We start from the raw sequence: 18,141 nt of genomic DNA, 5'->3' as shown, positions 1-18,141 counted from the left end.
AACAAAAAAAGAAGTCATAAAGGAGGGAACATCCAAGGACTACAAAATAAATGATATTAAGATTAGATGCGCAAAATAGTAGCAGCTACAATTTGTTGATGTCTTACTATGTGCAGGGCCTGGGTTAGGTGATTTAAAACAACCATAATGATGGTGAACATGTATGCATACCTACTAGGTGCCCAGTACCCCACCAATTATTTACAATTATCTCATGTAATTCTACAGTCATCTTGTGCAAAGGTTAGCAATACAGTCATGTGCCTGCCGTATAATGACATTTAGGTCAACATTACACAGTCAACAATAAATGGACTGTATGTATGGCAGTAGTCCCATAAGACTATAATGGCGCATTTTTACTGTATCTTTTCTATGTTTAGGTATGTTTAGATACACAAATGCTCACCATGGTGTTGCAGTTGCCTCAGTATTCAGTACAGGAACATGCTGTATGGATTTGTAGCCTAGGAATAACAGGCTATACCACATATCCTACTACACACCTAGGTTATACCATCTAGGTTTGTCTAAGTGCACTCTAAGATGTGTACACAATGACAAAATCACCTAACAATGCATTTCTCAGAACATATCCCCATCGTTAAGTGAAGCATGACTTTAGCAGCTCTGTTGGCCACTTACTAAAAACCTCCAATGAACACTTTTATCTTTCTTACTTCACTGAATTCTCTGGATCTCCCATCCCTTCCCCAGTGCCACCCATCTGTCAGCCTCACTGGTAGCACCCATGAGGTAGTTGCTACCAATGAGGCTGACAGATGGGAGGTTTGTGTGGCGCCTTAGGGAACACGCAGAAAAACAAAGAGGTCCCTAACTCTTACCAGAACATGCTGAAGATCTTGGCATTAAAAGGGATCTTCGGGGGTCATTGAATTCAAAGACCCATCTATTCCTGAAGTTCAGGGCCAACATTTTGGGCAAGAAATCTTTCAACTTACTTATGAAGTCTTCTAGAGCATAGGCAAGTCATGGACCAGCTGCTCTTGGCAATGTATCTCATATTTCAGAACTTACCTATAGCTAGTGTTTGTTATTCAAAAGTCTTTTCCTCTTGTGAGGTCTGGGTCTAATGGACTATCTCAGAAGGAATATAATCAATCCCTTTTCCACTTCAAGTGTTTGCAGACAGTACCCCCAATCCCTTAAATCTTTTTTCAAGTGAAATATACCCATTCCTTCAAGGATTCCTACTGAAAGGAAGAGAGGTGTTTTGGCAAAAAGCAGACTCTGGAACCAGACAGCCTAGGTTTGCATCTCAGCTTCACCACATACCAGCTGTGTGACCTGAGGTTCTCTGTGGCTCAGTTTTATCTGTAAAATGGAATGATAAGACTGCCTTCCTCAAAGGGGTGCAGTTAATAGGGTGAGAATGTTCGCTGCTGTTATTCAGAAGGGCTCTACTCCACAATACTCTCCACTTAGTCAAGGCCTACCCTAAAATGTATCCTCCCTGAATAGTAATCAATAAATATTTATTGGGTGATGAATGTAGGGCGCAAAAATGAGCTTAATATTCAAAGCAGTACAGGCCGGTCATCACCTACACCAAAGCAACAAGAAAGTTTCTTTATCCCCATCCAGATTATGTCTGGGTCCTTCCAGACTCCTACAATTAAATTGTATGCATGTGAACAACTGATGAAGTACTTAGATCTCAGTGCTTGCAGAAAGAAACGCCGTCTACCATTTTCACCAAATTTCGTAGTACAATTTAAGTATCTTGTTATCTCCCTTAGGAGTCTAAAGCGGATTGGGGAAGGCAGGCTTTTGCAAACTGATCGCCAGCATTCCCTCACCTAGTGGACCCCTGCAGGGGCCCCAGGTACTCACGCAGCGGTAGCGGCACCTGGAGCCTTAGCGGCGGCGGGGGCGCGAAGAGCCGCCGCGAGCGAGTGCAGGCAGGGCAGGTTAAGAGAGTGCGGGTCCAGTCGCCTCACCGTGACTCAGCACTTGGCGGCCGGCGGCCCAGAGGAGGCGGGAGGCGGGAGTCTCCTGGTCTCTAGGGCCCTGGGGCTCCGCCCTAGGGAATGTCACTCCACTCTCGCTCCGCCCTACGCCTCTCCCAGGCCGGCTTGGCGGCCCTTTGGCCTCCCTGCCTCTCGTGCCGGGAAGAGATGCTCACTCGGATAATTTAGGGGGCACTTGCTGTGTTCCAGGAGGAAATGTGTGGCCCGAACAGGTGCTCCGATCGGTGCTCTGACCGGTCTTGCGGGAAATCTGTTTTTAACAGGAATCTCCATGTCACCCAGCTCGCGGAGCTTGGCGGCACGGATTCCAGTGCTGCCTCCACCGCTGGGAGGCACCACTTGGCACGACCTGGGACAGGTGGCTCAGCCTCTCTGTGCCTCTGGTTCCTACTCTATAAAATGAGGATGGTGATGATAATAGTGCCAGCCTCATAGGGCTGCAATGAGAATTAAACGAGCCTGTCACAATCTAAGCACTACAGAATCGTTTGTTCCAAAGATAAGTTGCCTGCTGTTTGTCAGTTAGAATTGCGGGAAAAGGAGTGCGGGGATGGGGACGGGCAGCCATACGTCTTTATTCCTGCTTGAAGAGAAGGCACACTCTAATGGGGAGATAATTGGTTAAGAGTTTGTATGTTGTTGGAAAACAGTGGGCAGGCGTTGGAGAGTTTTCCAGAAGAATGAGGAGCTGGCACAAGCCAGTGAGGGGATCTAGTTCATTACTAGGATTATCAACTAGTGGTACAGGCATAGCTGCAGTTTCTGTTCTCTAAACACCAGAAGGCTCATTGCCTGGTTTTGAGACAGGAAAGACAGTGGTGTCCCTAAAATAAGGTTGGCAAACTTTGTTTGTGAAGGGCCAGATAGTAAATACTTTGACTTTGCAGGCCATGTACATTCTCCAGTTTGCCTTTGTAGCAAGAAAGCAGCCATAGATAGCATGTAAATAAATGAATGTGGCTGCAGTTCAATAAAACTTTAATTATGTACGGAAATTTAAATTCAAAAAATTCATACAACTTTGAGTTCATATAATTTTTAATTATCATGAAATATTATCCTTCTTCTGATCTTAAAATGTAAAACCACTGCCGGGCGCGGTGGCTCAAGCCTGTAATCCCAGCACTTTGGGAGGCCGAGAGGGGCGGATCACGAGGTCAGGAGATCGAGACCATCCTGGCTAATACGGTGAAACCCCGTCTCTACTAAAAAATACAACAACAAAAAAAAAACTAGCCGGGCGAGGTGGCGGGCGCCTGTAAGTCCCAGCTACCCGGGAGGCTGAGGCAGGAGAATGGCGTGAACTCGGGAGGCGGAGCTTGCAGTGAGCTGAGATCCGGCCACTGCACTCCAGCCCGGGCGACAGAGCGAGACTCCGTCTCAAAAAAAAAAAAAAAGTAAAACCACTTAAAATGTAAAAACCATTCTTAGCCCTCTGGCTATACAAAAATAGGTAGTGGGCTACCTACTCATTTTGGCTGTAGGCCGAGTATGCAGATCCCTGCTCTAAAAGAACAGGTTAGTAGAGGAACAAACACTTTTCTCTGGGCTTTTAAAATATCAGTGGGGCTTAAACCCGTCCTCATCACCTTACTTAGGCGGTTCAAGTCTAGCTGAGATAATACACATGAACATTAAAAGTGCTAGGGAATAACAAAGCATTGTTTCTTATCATCATTGTAACTAGTTCTGCAACTGTCTCCTCCACCTCTGCAGCTGTAATAGGTGTACTAGGAGTAAAGGTTTCTCCTCTTTGTCTCTCAGAAGCCGGTTACAGGTAAAAGCTAAGTCCAAGGGTATGCATGGTTAGAGCGATGCAGGAATTCCATTTACAGGCCCCTGCAGGAAAAAAAAAAAAAAAAGAACAAGTCTAAAATGGTAGAAGACTTAAAATGAGGAGAAACAAAGGTGAGAGAGGGAAGAATCTTACAAATGAACAAAGGGTGTATAATGTTTCACTGTAACAGGGTCCTGTTTTGAGATGAGAAATGTCACCCTGTATATTAAGCTTTGAGCACTTTTCACACTGTCATTGACATCCAGATCAAGATATGGAGCAGGCGGCTAAATATATGAGTGTGTAGACGGACTGTTGATCACCTTTGGAATCTTGGGAAGCATAAAGAAAACTCATGCTGATATGACAATGAACAAAACCTTCCCTAAATGATTCCAAATAACACCATTATAATCTTTAAAGACAACCACATTATTGACGTACTTTGACTTTTTTCTTTTTTATTCAAGAATTTCATTTTCCTCCTCTGTAAAACTTATTGAATTTCTTTTCAAAGATACATATTATAGAAGTACATGGGGCCAGGCGTGGTGGCTCACTCCTGTAATCCCAGCACTTTGGGAGGCCAAGGCAGGCAGATCACCTGAGGTCTGGAGCTCGAGACCAGCCTGACCAAAATGGAGGAACCCTGTCTCTTCTAAAAGTACAAAATTAGCCAGGCGTGGTGGCTCATGCCTCTAATCCTAGCTACTCAGGAGACTGAGGCAGGAGAATTGCTTGAACCCAGGAGGCGGAGGTTGCAGTGAGCTGAGGTCATGCCATTGAACTCCAGCCTGGGCAACAAGAGTGAAACTCCGTCTCAAAAATTAAAAAAACAAAAGTACATGGACATCTTAAACACTTCATTATTTTTGTTTCTTTCTTCTTCAAGCCATCAACTCAAAAATTCTTTCTTGTAGATTTTGTGTATTTGCCTTTCAGGGCAGTGTAGCTGCTATTCATTAGATGACAAATGTCTCTGAAATATTCCATATTAAAGACTCAGACTCATTGACCCAGGAAATCAATTGGCTCCAAGTCAAGGACTGATTATTTTGTAAATGCTAGTTTACGAAGGCCATAAATACACTAGGTGGTTGAAGACATCCAAATATATCCAGAAAAGATGAGTACGCCTGACTCCCGTATCCACCCTCATGACAGCATTCTGCACAGCACGGTCTGTTCCATCGACCAGTGCTCTCACCCAGAAGCTACATGTGATCAGCTGTTGCATGAAACTCATAATTGTGTTTTTCTCTATCTTTTCCTTGGGTTTTTGGCAGTGTCTCAGAAAAAAAAAAAAAAAAGCTTATGACCCTTTCATTTGAGCCGCAGAACTTTCTTAGAATCCATCACAAGCAAAATAGTCTCAGGCCTGAAAGGCCAATTCATCTCTGAACCAGGAAACTGGAGAAATGTAGGTGAATGATTCCCCTGATACTTACCTCAATTACCCTGATAACGTTTCTCAGTTTTCAACTTTTGTAAAGTTCTGTCTTCTGGCTGAATGAAGACTGCTTTCAAGATCACAGTATTGGAGTAACAATTAAAAACTAATTTGAATAACTAACAACCTCTAGTTAATGTTATGTACATTGAAGTGTTTATGGATTAGGTGTACTGATGTCTGCAACTTCTTTGAATGCACCAAAAAATAACAATAGCAGCAGTAATAATAGAAATGACAACAAAGTGAACTAATAGATGAATAGAGAGATGGATAAATGATATATGACAAAGCAAATACAGCAAAATGTGAATTGTAGAATCCAGATGGTGGTGTATTGGTTCTTTGACTTTTTTTTAACTTTTCTATATTTTGAAATGTTTCATGACACAATCTTAGGAAAAATATAATTTGAGTCACAGTGGGAATCAGGACTAGAAGGATTCCAAAACGTTATACCCCTTTGTCTACTTTCTTTGCTTCCAACTCTAGCACCTTGTACACAGTAAATGAAGTGACTCTCTGTTGAATTGAGCTGTTAAACTAAATTCCAAGTTGCAAGATCACTTCCAAAGCTGGCAGGATGCTTTCAGAGTATGAGTTGGTGATTTATTTCTGTGAGGGCCTGATAGTAAGTATTTGAGACTTTGTGAGCATACAGTCTCTGCCTCAACTACTCAACTCTGCCGTTGTAGACTGAAAGCAGACGTAGACAACACTTGACAGTTTGCCAAGTAGAGGGTACCATCAATGCAAAGGCCATGGGGCAGGAATAGTGGCTGTGTTCCAATAAATTTTATTCACAAAAACTCATGGAGCTCATAGTAGCCAACTCCATGTAGACCACAAATACTTACCTTCCACTAGAAAAATAGGAGTAAGACTGACAAAATGCCAACAGTCTACGTAAAGCTTTCATGGGGGACAAAACAGGACATAGGTGATAACAAAAAGAAACAACAAACATTTTTGTGTCTGCCTCCACCTCCTACTCACCCATTTCCTTTCATAAAAAACAGGGCAGTTCGTTCTGGCACTGAACCTGAGGCTTGATATGCAAGCACCCTTAGGAGAGGTGGCATGTTAATCTTCAATTCTAGTAAGTGTGAATAATTCACATCGGATCCCAACTTTCAAGCAGATTATTTTAGCACCAGAAGGAATACATGCAGGAGGTAATGGAGTGATGCCCCTAAAGAAGAGATGCCCATGAGCAAAGTTCAAACTGTAGAGATAAGCTGTTGGAGCCCTTGTGGTCTTACTCTTCAGTGAGGAGAGACAAATAATAAAGGTAATAAATAAGTAAATTATGTATTTTGCTATAAGGTGATGAGTCCTGTAGAAGAAAGAAAAACTAGAGCAGAGGAAGGGAGACTGGAGTGCTGGGTGGAGGGCGAGGCTGTGATATTAAACAGGGTGGTCTGCGTAGGGCTATTAGGAAGATGCCACTAGAAGCAGAACCTGGAAATGAGGACATGAGCCAGTCAGGTATCTGGGGCAGTTTGCCAAGCAGACGATACTGCCAATGCAATGGCCCTGGAGCAGATGTTGCTCAGAATATTGGAGGAATAGAAAAGATGTCAGTTTTAGGAGTGGTAAGATGAAGTAGAATAATCATGTGATGATGTTAGAGACAGTCCTAGGGGACCAGAATGGGGGGACAAGCGAAGGGTTCAGACTGGAGAAGTGCTAAGATGTGACTTACATTTGAAGAATCACTCTGGCCCCTCAGTGGAGAATAGACTGCAGGGGGCAAGAGTGTAAGAAGGAGAAGAGTCTGGAGACTATACAATATTCCCCCGGGGGCGGTGGCAACTCAGACCAGTAGGTGGCAGTAGAGGTATTGAAAAGTGGCCAAACAGGGTACATTTGAGGATAGCGCTAACCTTATTTCATGAAGGATTGAAGGTTTGGTGCAAGGGAAGGGTAAAAATTAAGGATGACTCCATATTCTTTAGCTAGAGCAACTGGAAGGGGAGAGTTCCTATTAGCTGAGAAGAGGAAGACTGTAGGAAAAACTAGTTTTGGGGTGGGGGTGTGAATCAGGAGGTCAGCTTTGGACAAGTTTTGACATATATATCAGATATCCCAAGTACAGATGGACAAGTTGACGGTCAAACATGAGTCTGGAATTCAGGGAAGAGGTCCTGGCTGCCATAAGCATATAGATGGTGTTTAAAGCCATGAGTCAAATGGATTTTTAAAGTGAGAGAAAAATACAGGTCAGTCACAAGCCAGAAGGACTCTGATTATCTCATTTTCTTTCTTCCTCTCTCTCTCTCTCTCTCTCTCTCTCTCTCTCTCTCTCTCTCTCTCTCTCTCTCTCTCTCTCTCACAATGGATTCTACCAGGTTCTTTTTTATTTTAAAATGTAAGCACAAGTAAACAGGCTTGTTCACATCATGAAGTCAAATTATCCCATGCCATGTCCCTTAGTTGTTGCCTGCTAAAGGCTTGCATGAACAAGCTTTGGAGAAAATTCCTAAAATTCTGAATAAAGATGACAATGCAGAGTATAATTTGAGTAATGAAGCCATATTATCGAAATAGCAGGTTGCCAAAAGTTAGGTTGTAACTAAACTCATGGAAAATACAGAGCCAAAGAAATGGTCAGGAGAAGTAGCAGAGGAAATGAATGAATAGAATAAGTAAATAAATCCGTGACATTTTGCCTTAGAGGAAACCACTCCTTCCAGCTGTCCTTGGGTGTTTTATGCCCCAAGAAGGCATGGAAATCCCAAGAGATTGTGGCCAGGTGTTTCCACAGTTATACCAACTGTATTAGTCCATTTTCATACTGCTATGAATAAATACTCAAGACTGAGTAATTTATAAAGAAAAAGAGGTTTAATGGACTCACAGTTCCATATGACTTGGGAGGCCTCACAATCGTGGTGGAAGGTGAAAGAGGAACAAAGGCATGTCTTACCTGGTGGCAAGCAAGAGTGCATGTGCAGGGGAACTGCCCTTTATAAAACCATCAGATCTGGTGAGACTTGTTCACTATCATGAGGACAGCACGGCAAAAACACCCACTCCCATGATTCAATTACCTCCCACTAGGTGCCTCCCACAACATGTGGGGATTATGGGAACTACAATTCAAAATGAGATTTGGATGAGGACACAGCCAAACCATATCACCAACTCCTCCTTCCCCTGCCCTAAGTTTACTTTTTATTCTAGAATCGAACTTTTGCCATATTACCATATATAAGTTGTGAAGTAAATACAAATCACCATGTGGAAAAGGAAATTAATTAGCAGAGTGTAGAATTAATTTATTTGGCCAGGTTGTTATGCTACTGTTGCCCTGCTTCACCCTTAATTTTTTGAATGACTACCTACTATATTCCTAAAGAATAGAGAGCTATTTGGAATCCATCAGTGACTTTAATTTGCTATTAGAATGTAAGTTACACTCTTTTGAATTCTTATGAAGGACTCCTTGCCCTTCCCAAAATTCCAGTTTCCAAACTGAAATGTTAAAAAATATTTCTGCAAGTTACTTTTCCCACACTCTACTGTAATTAAACCATTACTTGTGGCTCCCCCACCCACACACACACACATAAGCCCCTTGAAGATGGGGGCTGCTTCTCCTCTGTTTGCTCTTGTGTCTCTAGCCCCTCACGGAATGCTCAGCACATGGCAGGTTCTCAAATAAGACCTGACTGAACAAATTAATAGAAATGATGCGGCCGGGCGCGGTGGCTCAAGCCTGTAATCCCAGCACTTTGGGAGGCCGAGACAGGCGGATCACGAGGTCAGGAGATCGAGACCATCCTGGCTAACACGGTGAAACCCCGTCTCTACTAAAAAATACAAAAAAAACTAGCCGGGCGAGGTGGCGGGCGCCTATGGTCCCAGCTACTCGGGAGGCTGAGGCAGGAGAATGGCGTAAACCCGGGAAGCGGAGCTTGCAGTGAGCTGAGATCCGGCCACTGCACTCCAGCCTGGGCGACAGAGCGAGACTCCGTCTCAAAAAAAAAAAAAAAAGAAATGATGCTAATTCCATGTACACTCAAAAGAATACCTCTTTGAAAGTCAGTAGCTTCACCCTCCTCTGCCAACCCAAGACTTCTTCACATCATAGATACTTACAAATAAGTTACAGTAAGCAACAATTTATAAGTAAACACAGTGTGTCAATGCATGGCAAAAGGATGATTACTTCTCTTGGCTATCCATAGCAGGATATAAAACATGCCCTTAGATTTATTACAAAAGGCCAGTCAGTATGCACCAGAGAAAATGGTGGAATGGGGGAAGCCAAAAGTTGTGAGTCTGTCATAATGATGTCAAGTGACACACTTTTTCATTGTGATCAGGGTGTACCATACCTTAGAAAAAAACAATCTATTTTCCATTTCTGGATGTCTTAATAATTTAAAATATATAAATAAGCTCCTTTTCCACCATATGAACTGTTCTTACATATTCTCTGGCCTTCCTTTGTCCAAATGTTGAGTTGAAGTTTTCATTGCATATTCTCTGTGCGCTTTGGCATTACCTAATGGTTTCCTGGCTCGTGTGAGAGAAGTCAGCGTCAGCAGTCGGGTTTTGCCGAGATATTTTCTTGTCCTTTCCAGCACAGAGCTCTACAAACAAAGGCAGGGTTATCACATGTACCCGAGAGCTGCCTGGGAAAAGCGGGAGCTATAGTTATCAAAATTTTAACCTTTATGAAGTATGCTTTTGTCTCCGTTTTTGTTGCGTTCAATCAGATCAACAAGTGTTGGCTAAGTGTTGAGCGTGGTTTCCTGTGGGATTGTGTAAGGCTCTGTAGGACAATAAATGTGTTGGGGGCACTGAGTAATGTAGCCATTTCTGACCCGGCAGCCAGGAAAATGTGAAACAATTTGCTTCTGGAAACAAGACAGCTGGGGCTGTGTTCCTGCAAGAGCAGACCAACCACCACGGCGGACCCAGGCAAGCACGGAACAAGCCGAGATGGTGCGTTTAAGCGGCAGGTGGCTACTCAGTGTCATATACTATGGGGAAAATAGGTTTGGTTCCCGGTGTTGTGGGGCCTGAAGTTACAAACTTTGGGAAGCTCACTTTAAGAAAAATAGTACAACATTTTGAATATGAAATTACTAGGGCTTTCTCTGGGACTTTAGATGGGACCAGGTAATTTGGAGGTCAATGGCTGAAACTGCTATAATTTCACTGTAAAAATTCACTCCTTGCTCAAAATCTGTTAGGAAGCTATCAGGTTGTGTACATTTCACCATCAGTTCTATCTAGCTTTGTGCTGTATACTCTGCTAATTTTCTCCATCCTCTTCTTTAGGTATTGCCTTTCCACAGCTTTTCGTATTGGCCTCATAACTGCTTACAAAGAAACATAGAAGTGTCCTTGTACCTTCTTTACCTGTGTTTTTATGATGTTACTTTAGCTACAAATATTTGCTCTTAGGTTCCTGAGGTCTCCCTAAATCAAGTGCTTTATGTATTTTAGATGAAGATAGACAGATGGGAGGGAGGTGAACCATACAGTTGTACTCACATCCATATAATTTTAAAAGATTTTGTGGGCCACAATGATTTCATTGGATTTGAAAAGGAGTACAACTTTGTGGTCCATATAAGTGCTTCTCAAACTTTCCTGTGCACATGGATCGCCTGGGGATCTTGCTAAAATGAAGATTTGGCTGTGCAAGGTCTCGGGTGGGAACTGAGAGTCTGCATGTCTAATGAACGCCCGGATGATGCAAGTGCACGGACCACACTTTGAGTCACACCCAAGTATTTATTTGTAGGACATATGTGGCGCAAATACACAGTCAATAAGGGGCTGGTTCAACCTCATTTTATGGTAACTCGTCTCAAGTTGGAAAGTCTGCTACAAACCTACTATGGACTGGTGTTTGTTGACATGACTTCCTGCCTCCAGTTATCTCCTATCCCCAGGAGCTGGGGACAGAGGGATGGGAAGTAAAATTTTATCATTAAGGATCATTATCATTTCATTGTCTTTAGTTTTTTAACTTTGCTATGGTCTTTTTTAAAACTTTGCCTATGGAGCGATGAGAAGGGATATAAGTTTTTAGGACACCTACTAGGGTGTTGGGCATTAGGCTGCCATCTTCTCGACTACTCATAACCCTTCGAAGTGGTTATGGTTTCACTGCCTTTACAGATGGGGAAGCTGAGGTTTAGCTGGGTTAAGTAACATGACAGATTGCATAGAGACAGAGCAGGGATTCGAACCCAGCTCGGTGCTTTCACTCACACCAACCTGCATCACGTAAGCAGTGTTACATGTTTAATTCAGCATGAGATGCTAGCTCATGGATTTATTATTTTTTGCTTTTCTCCCAAGGAAGGTGCCCAGAGAGAGTGCCCTAGGCAGAGGAGAGGGAGCAGAAAGAAAGAGGTTAGTGAAAACAGGAAAAGACTTAGAAAAGCTCTATGGGGCACTGAAGATTAATCTCACACCTAAAGCAAAACTTAGCTCCAAAAGGACTAGCATTAAGATTCTTGCCTTCTTTGTGAGAAAATGATCTTCCCAAAGTGTCTGGTTTTTATACACTCATTTTGGATCAATTAAGGTATGATGCTCCAAGATGCTGAGAATTTGACTGTCAATGTGAAAAGATTTCTGTCCATATCATGCCAAGATCAACTTTAACTTACCCTCTCCTGAATAACATCATGTGAAATAAGGATCTGTCAGGTTCTGTGAAGCCAGTATTTGTCTTTGGCCAGCATCATAAGACTTTTGGAACCACTTTACTTGATTATCAGTCAAACTTTTTGTTCTTGTTTAAACTTACCATCACATTTTGTTCAGTTATTTAGCAGGAAGATAAGCAGGCCTGGCATTTGGGCAAATATTTGAAGATCAAGTTTGTCACAGGGCCCTCCAGTTTCCCTTCCAGATCCTGCCCCACTTGGAGCGTCTTCCCTTTCTTTCCCACCCTTCCTGCTCTACTGCCTTCCCACCACATGTATTATTTTAACATCCTGACACCTACCAAAATCTTTAGCTATATGGCATGTAAAGTAAGAGAGGATAACTAAACCAAGTCAAAGGGCAAGGAATTGCTATCCTTATCTCTGAATTTTAAAGGATAAATCTTTAAAGGCACCACCCTGAGCCAGTCAGGGAATACACTTCCTGGTTGAGGGAAGTATCCAATGGACATTTAACTAGATAACCCTGTCTCCCTTGGTATCCTGTCTCCTGCTCCCCTTCCGTACCACTGAGAATTTATTCCAACTTTTGAGGTTGTATGTTCTTACCTATTTCCAAAATGTGGTTTCAAATGTTGTTATTTAACACTGCCTTTCAGCAGGAGATTCCTACTGAAAGATTATAAGCAACATCGTTCTGATATATCCAATAAAATGTCTCTTGCACGGGTCTGTTAAGACTCAAATTTACGGGTAGTTTCACCAAACTATGTCCCTTAACAAAGCTGTAGTATGTTTGGCTGAACACATAGATATCTCCTACTCTGTTTACTGCCATCAGTGGAGTGGACGTTGTACAGGTATGACACCTGAAGCTGGCTCCCAGGGCCATGCCTCTTAAGTCACTTGTTAATGGTACTGGCTAAGTCACTTAGGCTGCTGGGGCTCAGTGTTACATCTGTAAAATGACTTCTAAGTTTCCTATAAGGTTTGACATCCTATGACTGCCTTCCTTTAGGTTAGAGCAGTCTCTGGTTTAGGAGGGTCGCACAGCAGGCATGTCCTTCTCTAGCATTAGAATCATGGTCACGAATATGGGCTGTGGAGTTAGACTGCCAGGATTCAAATCCAGCTCCACCCACTAGCAGTGTGAGCTGGGCAATTTATTTATCTATTGCAGCTCCATAAGCTATAAGCAGGGAATGATGTTACAACTTACTCTATAAGGTGACTGTGTCACAACCTACTCCATGGGCTGGGAGTATCACAAAATATCCCATAGGGTGTGGGTGTTCTGGCCTACCGAATAAGGTGGAGGTGTCATGACCCACCCCATAGAGGAGTTGTGACCAGTAAACTCTAAACAGCCTGGCACATAGTGAGCCCTCCTTAAGCACTGGCTAGGATCATTATCACAAAATCACTCTCATCCTTCAAAGTCTAATTTCAATGTGTTCCCTTCTCAAATACCTTACTTGGTTACCTTAAGAAAAAAAAAACAGCTTTGCCTTCCTTGGACCTTTCATAGCAAAGTGAATGGACTCTACTCTAGCACCTACATTTTTTCCCCATCTTTTCTTTTTTAAAACATAGTTGGTACCCACAATGTGCCAAATACTTTCACACAAGGTTTCTCATTTAACTCCCGTAAAGTAAGAGAGTTGTTACCTATCTCATTTTACAGATCAGAAAACTGAAGGTTAGTGCAAGGAGGAGTTTGGCCAGGGTGACACGGTTTACAAATGACAGTTCTGTAACCTCCTCCATGCCTTCCAAGTTTGCCACCCCACAGCAATCTTGCATATTAATTAGTTATGCAGCCTATCTCTCAAACTTGTTCATCGTCACTCAGGGCCACGGACAGCTGATCTTTATTTCTGGAACCAGTCGTTCAATGTTGGACACACTGTAGGCTCAAAATCAGGCGTGTCAAATAGAACTGCAGACTTGAACTTCTTACTCTCATGACATGGTTTCCTTATAAATCCTAAAAAACTATAGTGATTACAAGTCATGTTAATTTAACACACACCTTTTATGTATGTAAGAGGTTACCTAATGGCTGCTGGCTTCCTCATAGGAAATACTATATTGATTTCTGCCAGGTTTTTGTGTCTCCTCTGTGCCTTAATCACTTTCTAGTTTCATCTGTTTATGAAAATAGGCAGCCTGGGCTATTTGGTAAGCAAATTGATAGGTCTATTTATTCTATGTGGGTGGTAATATGAGAGTCCACCCAAATCCCACTAGCTCCTCTATGGAAATAGATTTCTTGTTAATATTGACTGGGTTTAGGATCTCATTTTACTATAAAAGGTTTTTTGTTTGACCTTCCCAACTGAATTTTCCTTAAATAAGCGTAAGAAGAGCAGGGTTTGCTAGTTGTTGGACAGGCATTTGACTTAACAGTGAGCCCTGTTTATTTATTGTCAAAAGACGAGGGGGGAAGATATTGCATTTCTAAAAATTAATCATCAGCAACTATCCAACTATCCTTCTATATCAAGAGAGACCATAGAAATGATTTCGAATTAGAATTTAGGCCATGTAGAGGAGAAAGGAGAGTATAAGGAAGGACAGAAATAAATAGAAGGAGAAAGGCAAGTCCAAGCCTAAGCAGAAACCACATGGTTTATCTTAGAAGAAACTGATCCGGAAATGAAAAAAGCTTGACTCATCAAGACGAGGTCCTTCAAGATTGTTAGGAAGCCTCAGTAGCCCAGCTTAGGCAGTGGAACTTTGAAAGACTGTTCCTCTTGGATGGGTACCTCAAAAGTCTGTAGCTTCAGGTGTTTGTTACACGAGAACAACATATTACAGACTCAAGTGCACAGTATGTGAACCCATCTTTGAGAAAATAAGCATATGTACATAAATATTTGAAAAGAAAAACATCTAGAGATGTGCTGTGTTTTTCTTTTCCCTGTCTGTAGCTCTTGGCTTTATAGAATAAACATATATTGTATATGAATCTTAAAGTGAAAGCAAAAAAATGTATAAAAGGCAGGATTTTGAAATGAATAATTATGTTGAAATTTCACAAGTTATATTTCATCAGCTGTAACAACGCTTGTAAACCCCTGGAGGTTACTGGAGATGGTGCTTGAGGGCTCAATACCTTCCTTTTTACTCAATGTTCTTCCTTTCACTATACAGAGGCAACTTTGTGAATTTGTCAGTGGTCTCTATGACTCATCTATTAATTTTTTATATAAAATTCCAAAAATTCTCACCTTTAGTGTCATGCACATAAAAGTTTTATTTTTCTTTCCTTTTCTTTTTCTTTCTTTCTTTCTTTTTTTTTTAGGAGACAGGGTCTCACTCTGTCGCCCAGGCTGGAACGCACTGGTGTGATCCTCCCACCTCAACCTCCCTAGTAGCTGGGACTACAGGTGCATGCCACCGTGTCTGCTAATTTGTTAGAAACATTTTCTAGGGACAGGATCTCACTATGTTTCCCAGGCTGGTCTCAAACTCCTGACCTCAAGCAATCCTCCCTCCTCAGCCTCCTAATGTGCAATGTGCTGGGATTACAGGCATGAGACACTGTGTCCTGCCTAGGTGTGAAAGTTCTATAGGCAGAAAAAATATATATCAGCACGTAGTACTGGGAAAGACTGAATAGCTCCTTGGACATTGGGATTTTTACATTTTTAAAACAGTGTTGTTAATGTCACAAATTGATTCAGCATCTAAAAAAATTAAAAAGTAAATTTTCTATTCAACTAATCAGATCTATTTAACTAGCACTCTGCTTTGAGGAATGATGTTTCAGCTGTGGATATAAAAAACTGACAAGAGTTTTCACAGTTTTCTCCTTCTGCCTCATTAGTAAAATATAGAAATATAAAAGGCAAAAGTACCCTACGACTATGTGCAGTGTGATATTGCCTCTCCAAAGGAGGCTTTCACTCAAAAAAAGTAGACCCTCATGGTTTCTATAAGTCTCCGAGCAAATTCTCTTCTGGCCACAGACTTTGGATGTAGAAAATAAGCTTATCTGGGCAGGTGGATATGTAGAGTTCACAATGGAAGCAGAGATAAAAGGAAGGCATGCTACCTACCTCCATAGGCTCTACTATACCCTGATCTCTGCCCTGTCTTTGATCACTGGACAAAGAAACCAGTGACCATTGCAAATAGCACCATTGTACTCAGAAGAAACCCATTCTACTTTTGTGAAAGAATTATCCTTTTTAAATAGCTAAAACAATATCCCAAGCAAAAAGTAACCAAGACTTTATTATATTGAATGGATAAGGTTTCCACTACTTCTGTCTAAAAATCAAATAACGCCCTCGGAGGACAGTTTAGGAATTAATAAATAATCTTTTGTTCTATGTAGTAAATAATAAAAGCTGGTTTTCTTAATTCCACTTTGAGAGTTGTGTGGTCTATGTTAGGAGGAATGCAGGCTGGAGTCAACCATGGTTTATTCAATGCCAGGCTGTATTTCTTAGTCTCCCTTTCATTTCATTCTTCTGCCATAGTGGGTCCATCATACTCCCAGGCCAGTGAGAAGTGCCCTCTAGTGATTGGATGGGTTCACTTGGCACCTGCCTCCATGCAGACAGAGCAATGCCTGTGTGGGTGCTTCCTGATCAAGACTGATAAGTGGGATGCAAATATCTTCTTTTGAATGCATGACCCTGCATAGCCAGAGGGAATATGAGTGATGGTGCCTCAAAGCAGTAACTTTCTGCTTAGAGATTGAGAGTTAAAGTTAAGGACCACACGTATACTTCGGCTCTAGCGAGTCTAAGGTGAGTAAAGCTTTCAGATTATCAATAAAGAAAGATCTTAACTATTGGGCATCTGAATTCAAATAACGATGCAATTCACAAAGCAAAGAAGAACATAAGAAAGTTTGTCTCTCTGGCCTACTGCTCAACATCGCTACTTTTCATGATCAGACCTGATATCAGACTGAGGGATGAAGTAACTGTCTTAGTAGAAGTAGAAAATTAATGCATTTATTTTTCAGAAATACCTTAAATTTTAATGTTTTACATGATTTTGGAATAAAAAGGAAGGGTCTTTTTACTTTGTAAATGTACTCATTTTTTCAGTTCTTTTACATCTCTTTTGATAGCATCTGTTATTGCAGCCTCATACATTTTCCTCATTTTATCTTACCTTAGGCATTCACTTTGATTTTAAATTCTCATAGATATTGAAAATTATACCTGTGTAATTTATGTTAAATATCTGGTCATGATCAGGGGCTGCAGGTGTTATTTACAATAATGTCAGTGTCTCATAGTGGTTTGGGTAATTTGGTCAAATTACTGGCCATTACTTCATAAACTGTGAGCAGTCTGGAGTTAAATTTTTTAAAGTTTTATTACATCCAATTCAATTCAACCAACACATATAGAACATTTAAAGAGTAAGGAGCATTTTGATAAGGTGGTCTGGAGATGAGGCAAAGATGATGATTTATTATCCACAGTGGGAGAAGTCAAATGTATAAAGTGTTTTTAAAAATCAGCATATTTATAAAATCCAAAGCAAAGGCAGCAGAAAAACTGTAGCTATTGTGTAATTTATTCTATAATCCTAAGTCAGTCTCATTTTTAAAAAATTAGCATTTATATCATACCTTAATAGGAAATAGTTGAGGAAAAGATGTGAAGGTAAAGAGAACTTACCTAGATGCTGCAAATACTCATTTTAATTATTTATTTTGTTTAGGATGATAATATGGATACAAAATCTATTCTAGAAGAACTTCTTCTCAAAAGGTCACAGCAAAAGAAGAAAATGTCACCAAATAACTACAAAGAACGGCTTTTTGTTTTGACCAAAACAAACCTTTCCTACTATGAATATGACAAAATGGTGAGACATCATGTGTTGTTCCATTGTTTTTATACTATTTATTACTTTTCCTAAGTCTCCACAATGTACTTGATCATAATGAAAGAATATCAGGTTTCTACACAGTGAAGATCCACTTCTATCCACTTATCACATGACCTTTTCTTAATGAAAGTATAATGAATTCAAGATAAAGGATTTTAAAACATTAGTTAACTTTACTAAGGCAAATTATTACTTTAGAACAGTGGTTCTCAACTGAGGGCATTTTTGCTCCCCAGGTGACATTGGGAAAAGACTGGAGATATTTTGGGTTGTTCCAGCTGGAGGATAGGAACAGTAAGTGTTAAAGGCATCTAGTGAGTAGAGGCCAAGAATGCAGCTAACCATCCTGCAGTGCACAGGACAGTCCTCACAACAAATAATTACCCAGGCTTAAATGGCAATAGTACCTTAAAACAA

The 18,141-nt window shown here is 41.2% G+C and overlaps 2 protein-coding genes across 5 annotated transcripts in view; one reads left to right on the top strand and one right to left on the bottom strand.

Annotated features, from left to right (window-relative positions):
- The window catches only part of PIR (pirin), a 104,185-nt gene extending 102,153 nt beyond the window's left edge, over nucleotides 1-2,032 (bottom strand). The window contains exon 1 of the mRNA XM_033201418.1: nucleotides 1,855-2,032. The gene's annotated coding sequence lies outside the window, so the exon portion shown is untranslated. The remainder of the gene's footprint in view (nucleotides 1-1,854) is intronic.
- A 7,981-nt stretch (nucleotides 2,033-10,013) lies between these two features.
- The window catches only part of BMX (BMX non-receptor tyrosine kinase), a 63,314-nt gene continuing 55,186 nt past the window's right edge, over nucleotides 10,014-18,141 (top strand). For 3 of the 4 annotated variants that reach the window (XM_033200917.1, XM_033200914.1, XM_033200915.1), the window contains exons 1-2: nucleotides 10,014-10,174; nucleotides 17,554-17,700. In XM_033200917.1, the coding sequence (XP_033056808.1) occupies nucleotides 10,172-10,174; nucleotides 17,554-17,700 (150 nt within the window). In that variant the 5' untranslated portion in view covers nucleotides 10,014-10,171. Of the gene's footprint in view, nucleotides 10,192-17,553; nucleotides 17,701-18,141 lie in introns of all 4 variants that reach the window. The other variant, XM_033200916.1, reaches the window with a different exon arrangement.

This window comes from Trachypithecus francoisi, unplaced genomic scaffold (assembly GCF_009764315.1).
Source record: "Trachypithecus francoisi isolate TF-2019V2 unplaced genomic scaffold, Tfra_2.0 Lachesis_group6, whole genome shotgun sequence".
Lineage (NCBI taxonomy): Eukaryota > Metazoa > Chordata > Mammalia > Primates > Cercopithecidae > Trachypithecus > Trachypithecus francoisi.
Note: the sequence above shows the minus strand (reverse complement) of the source record. Positions and strands in the feature narration are given on the sequence as shown.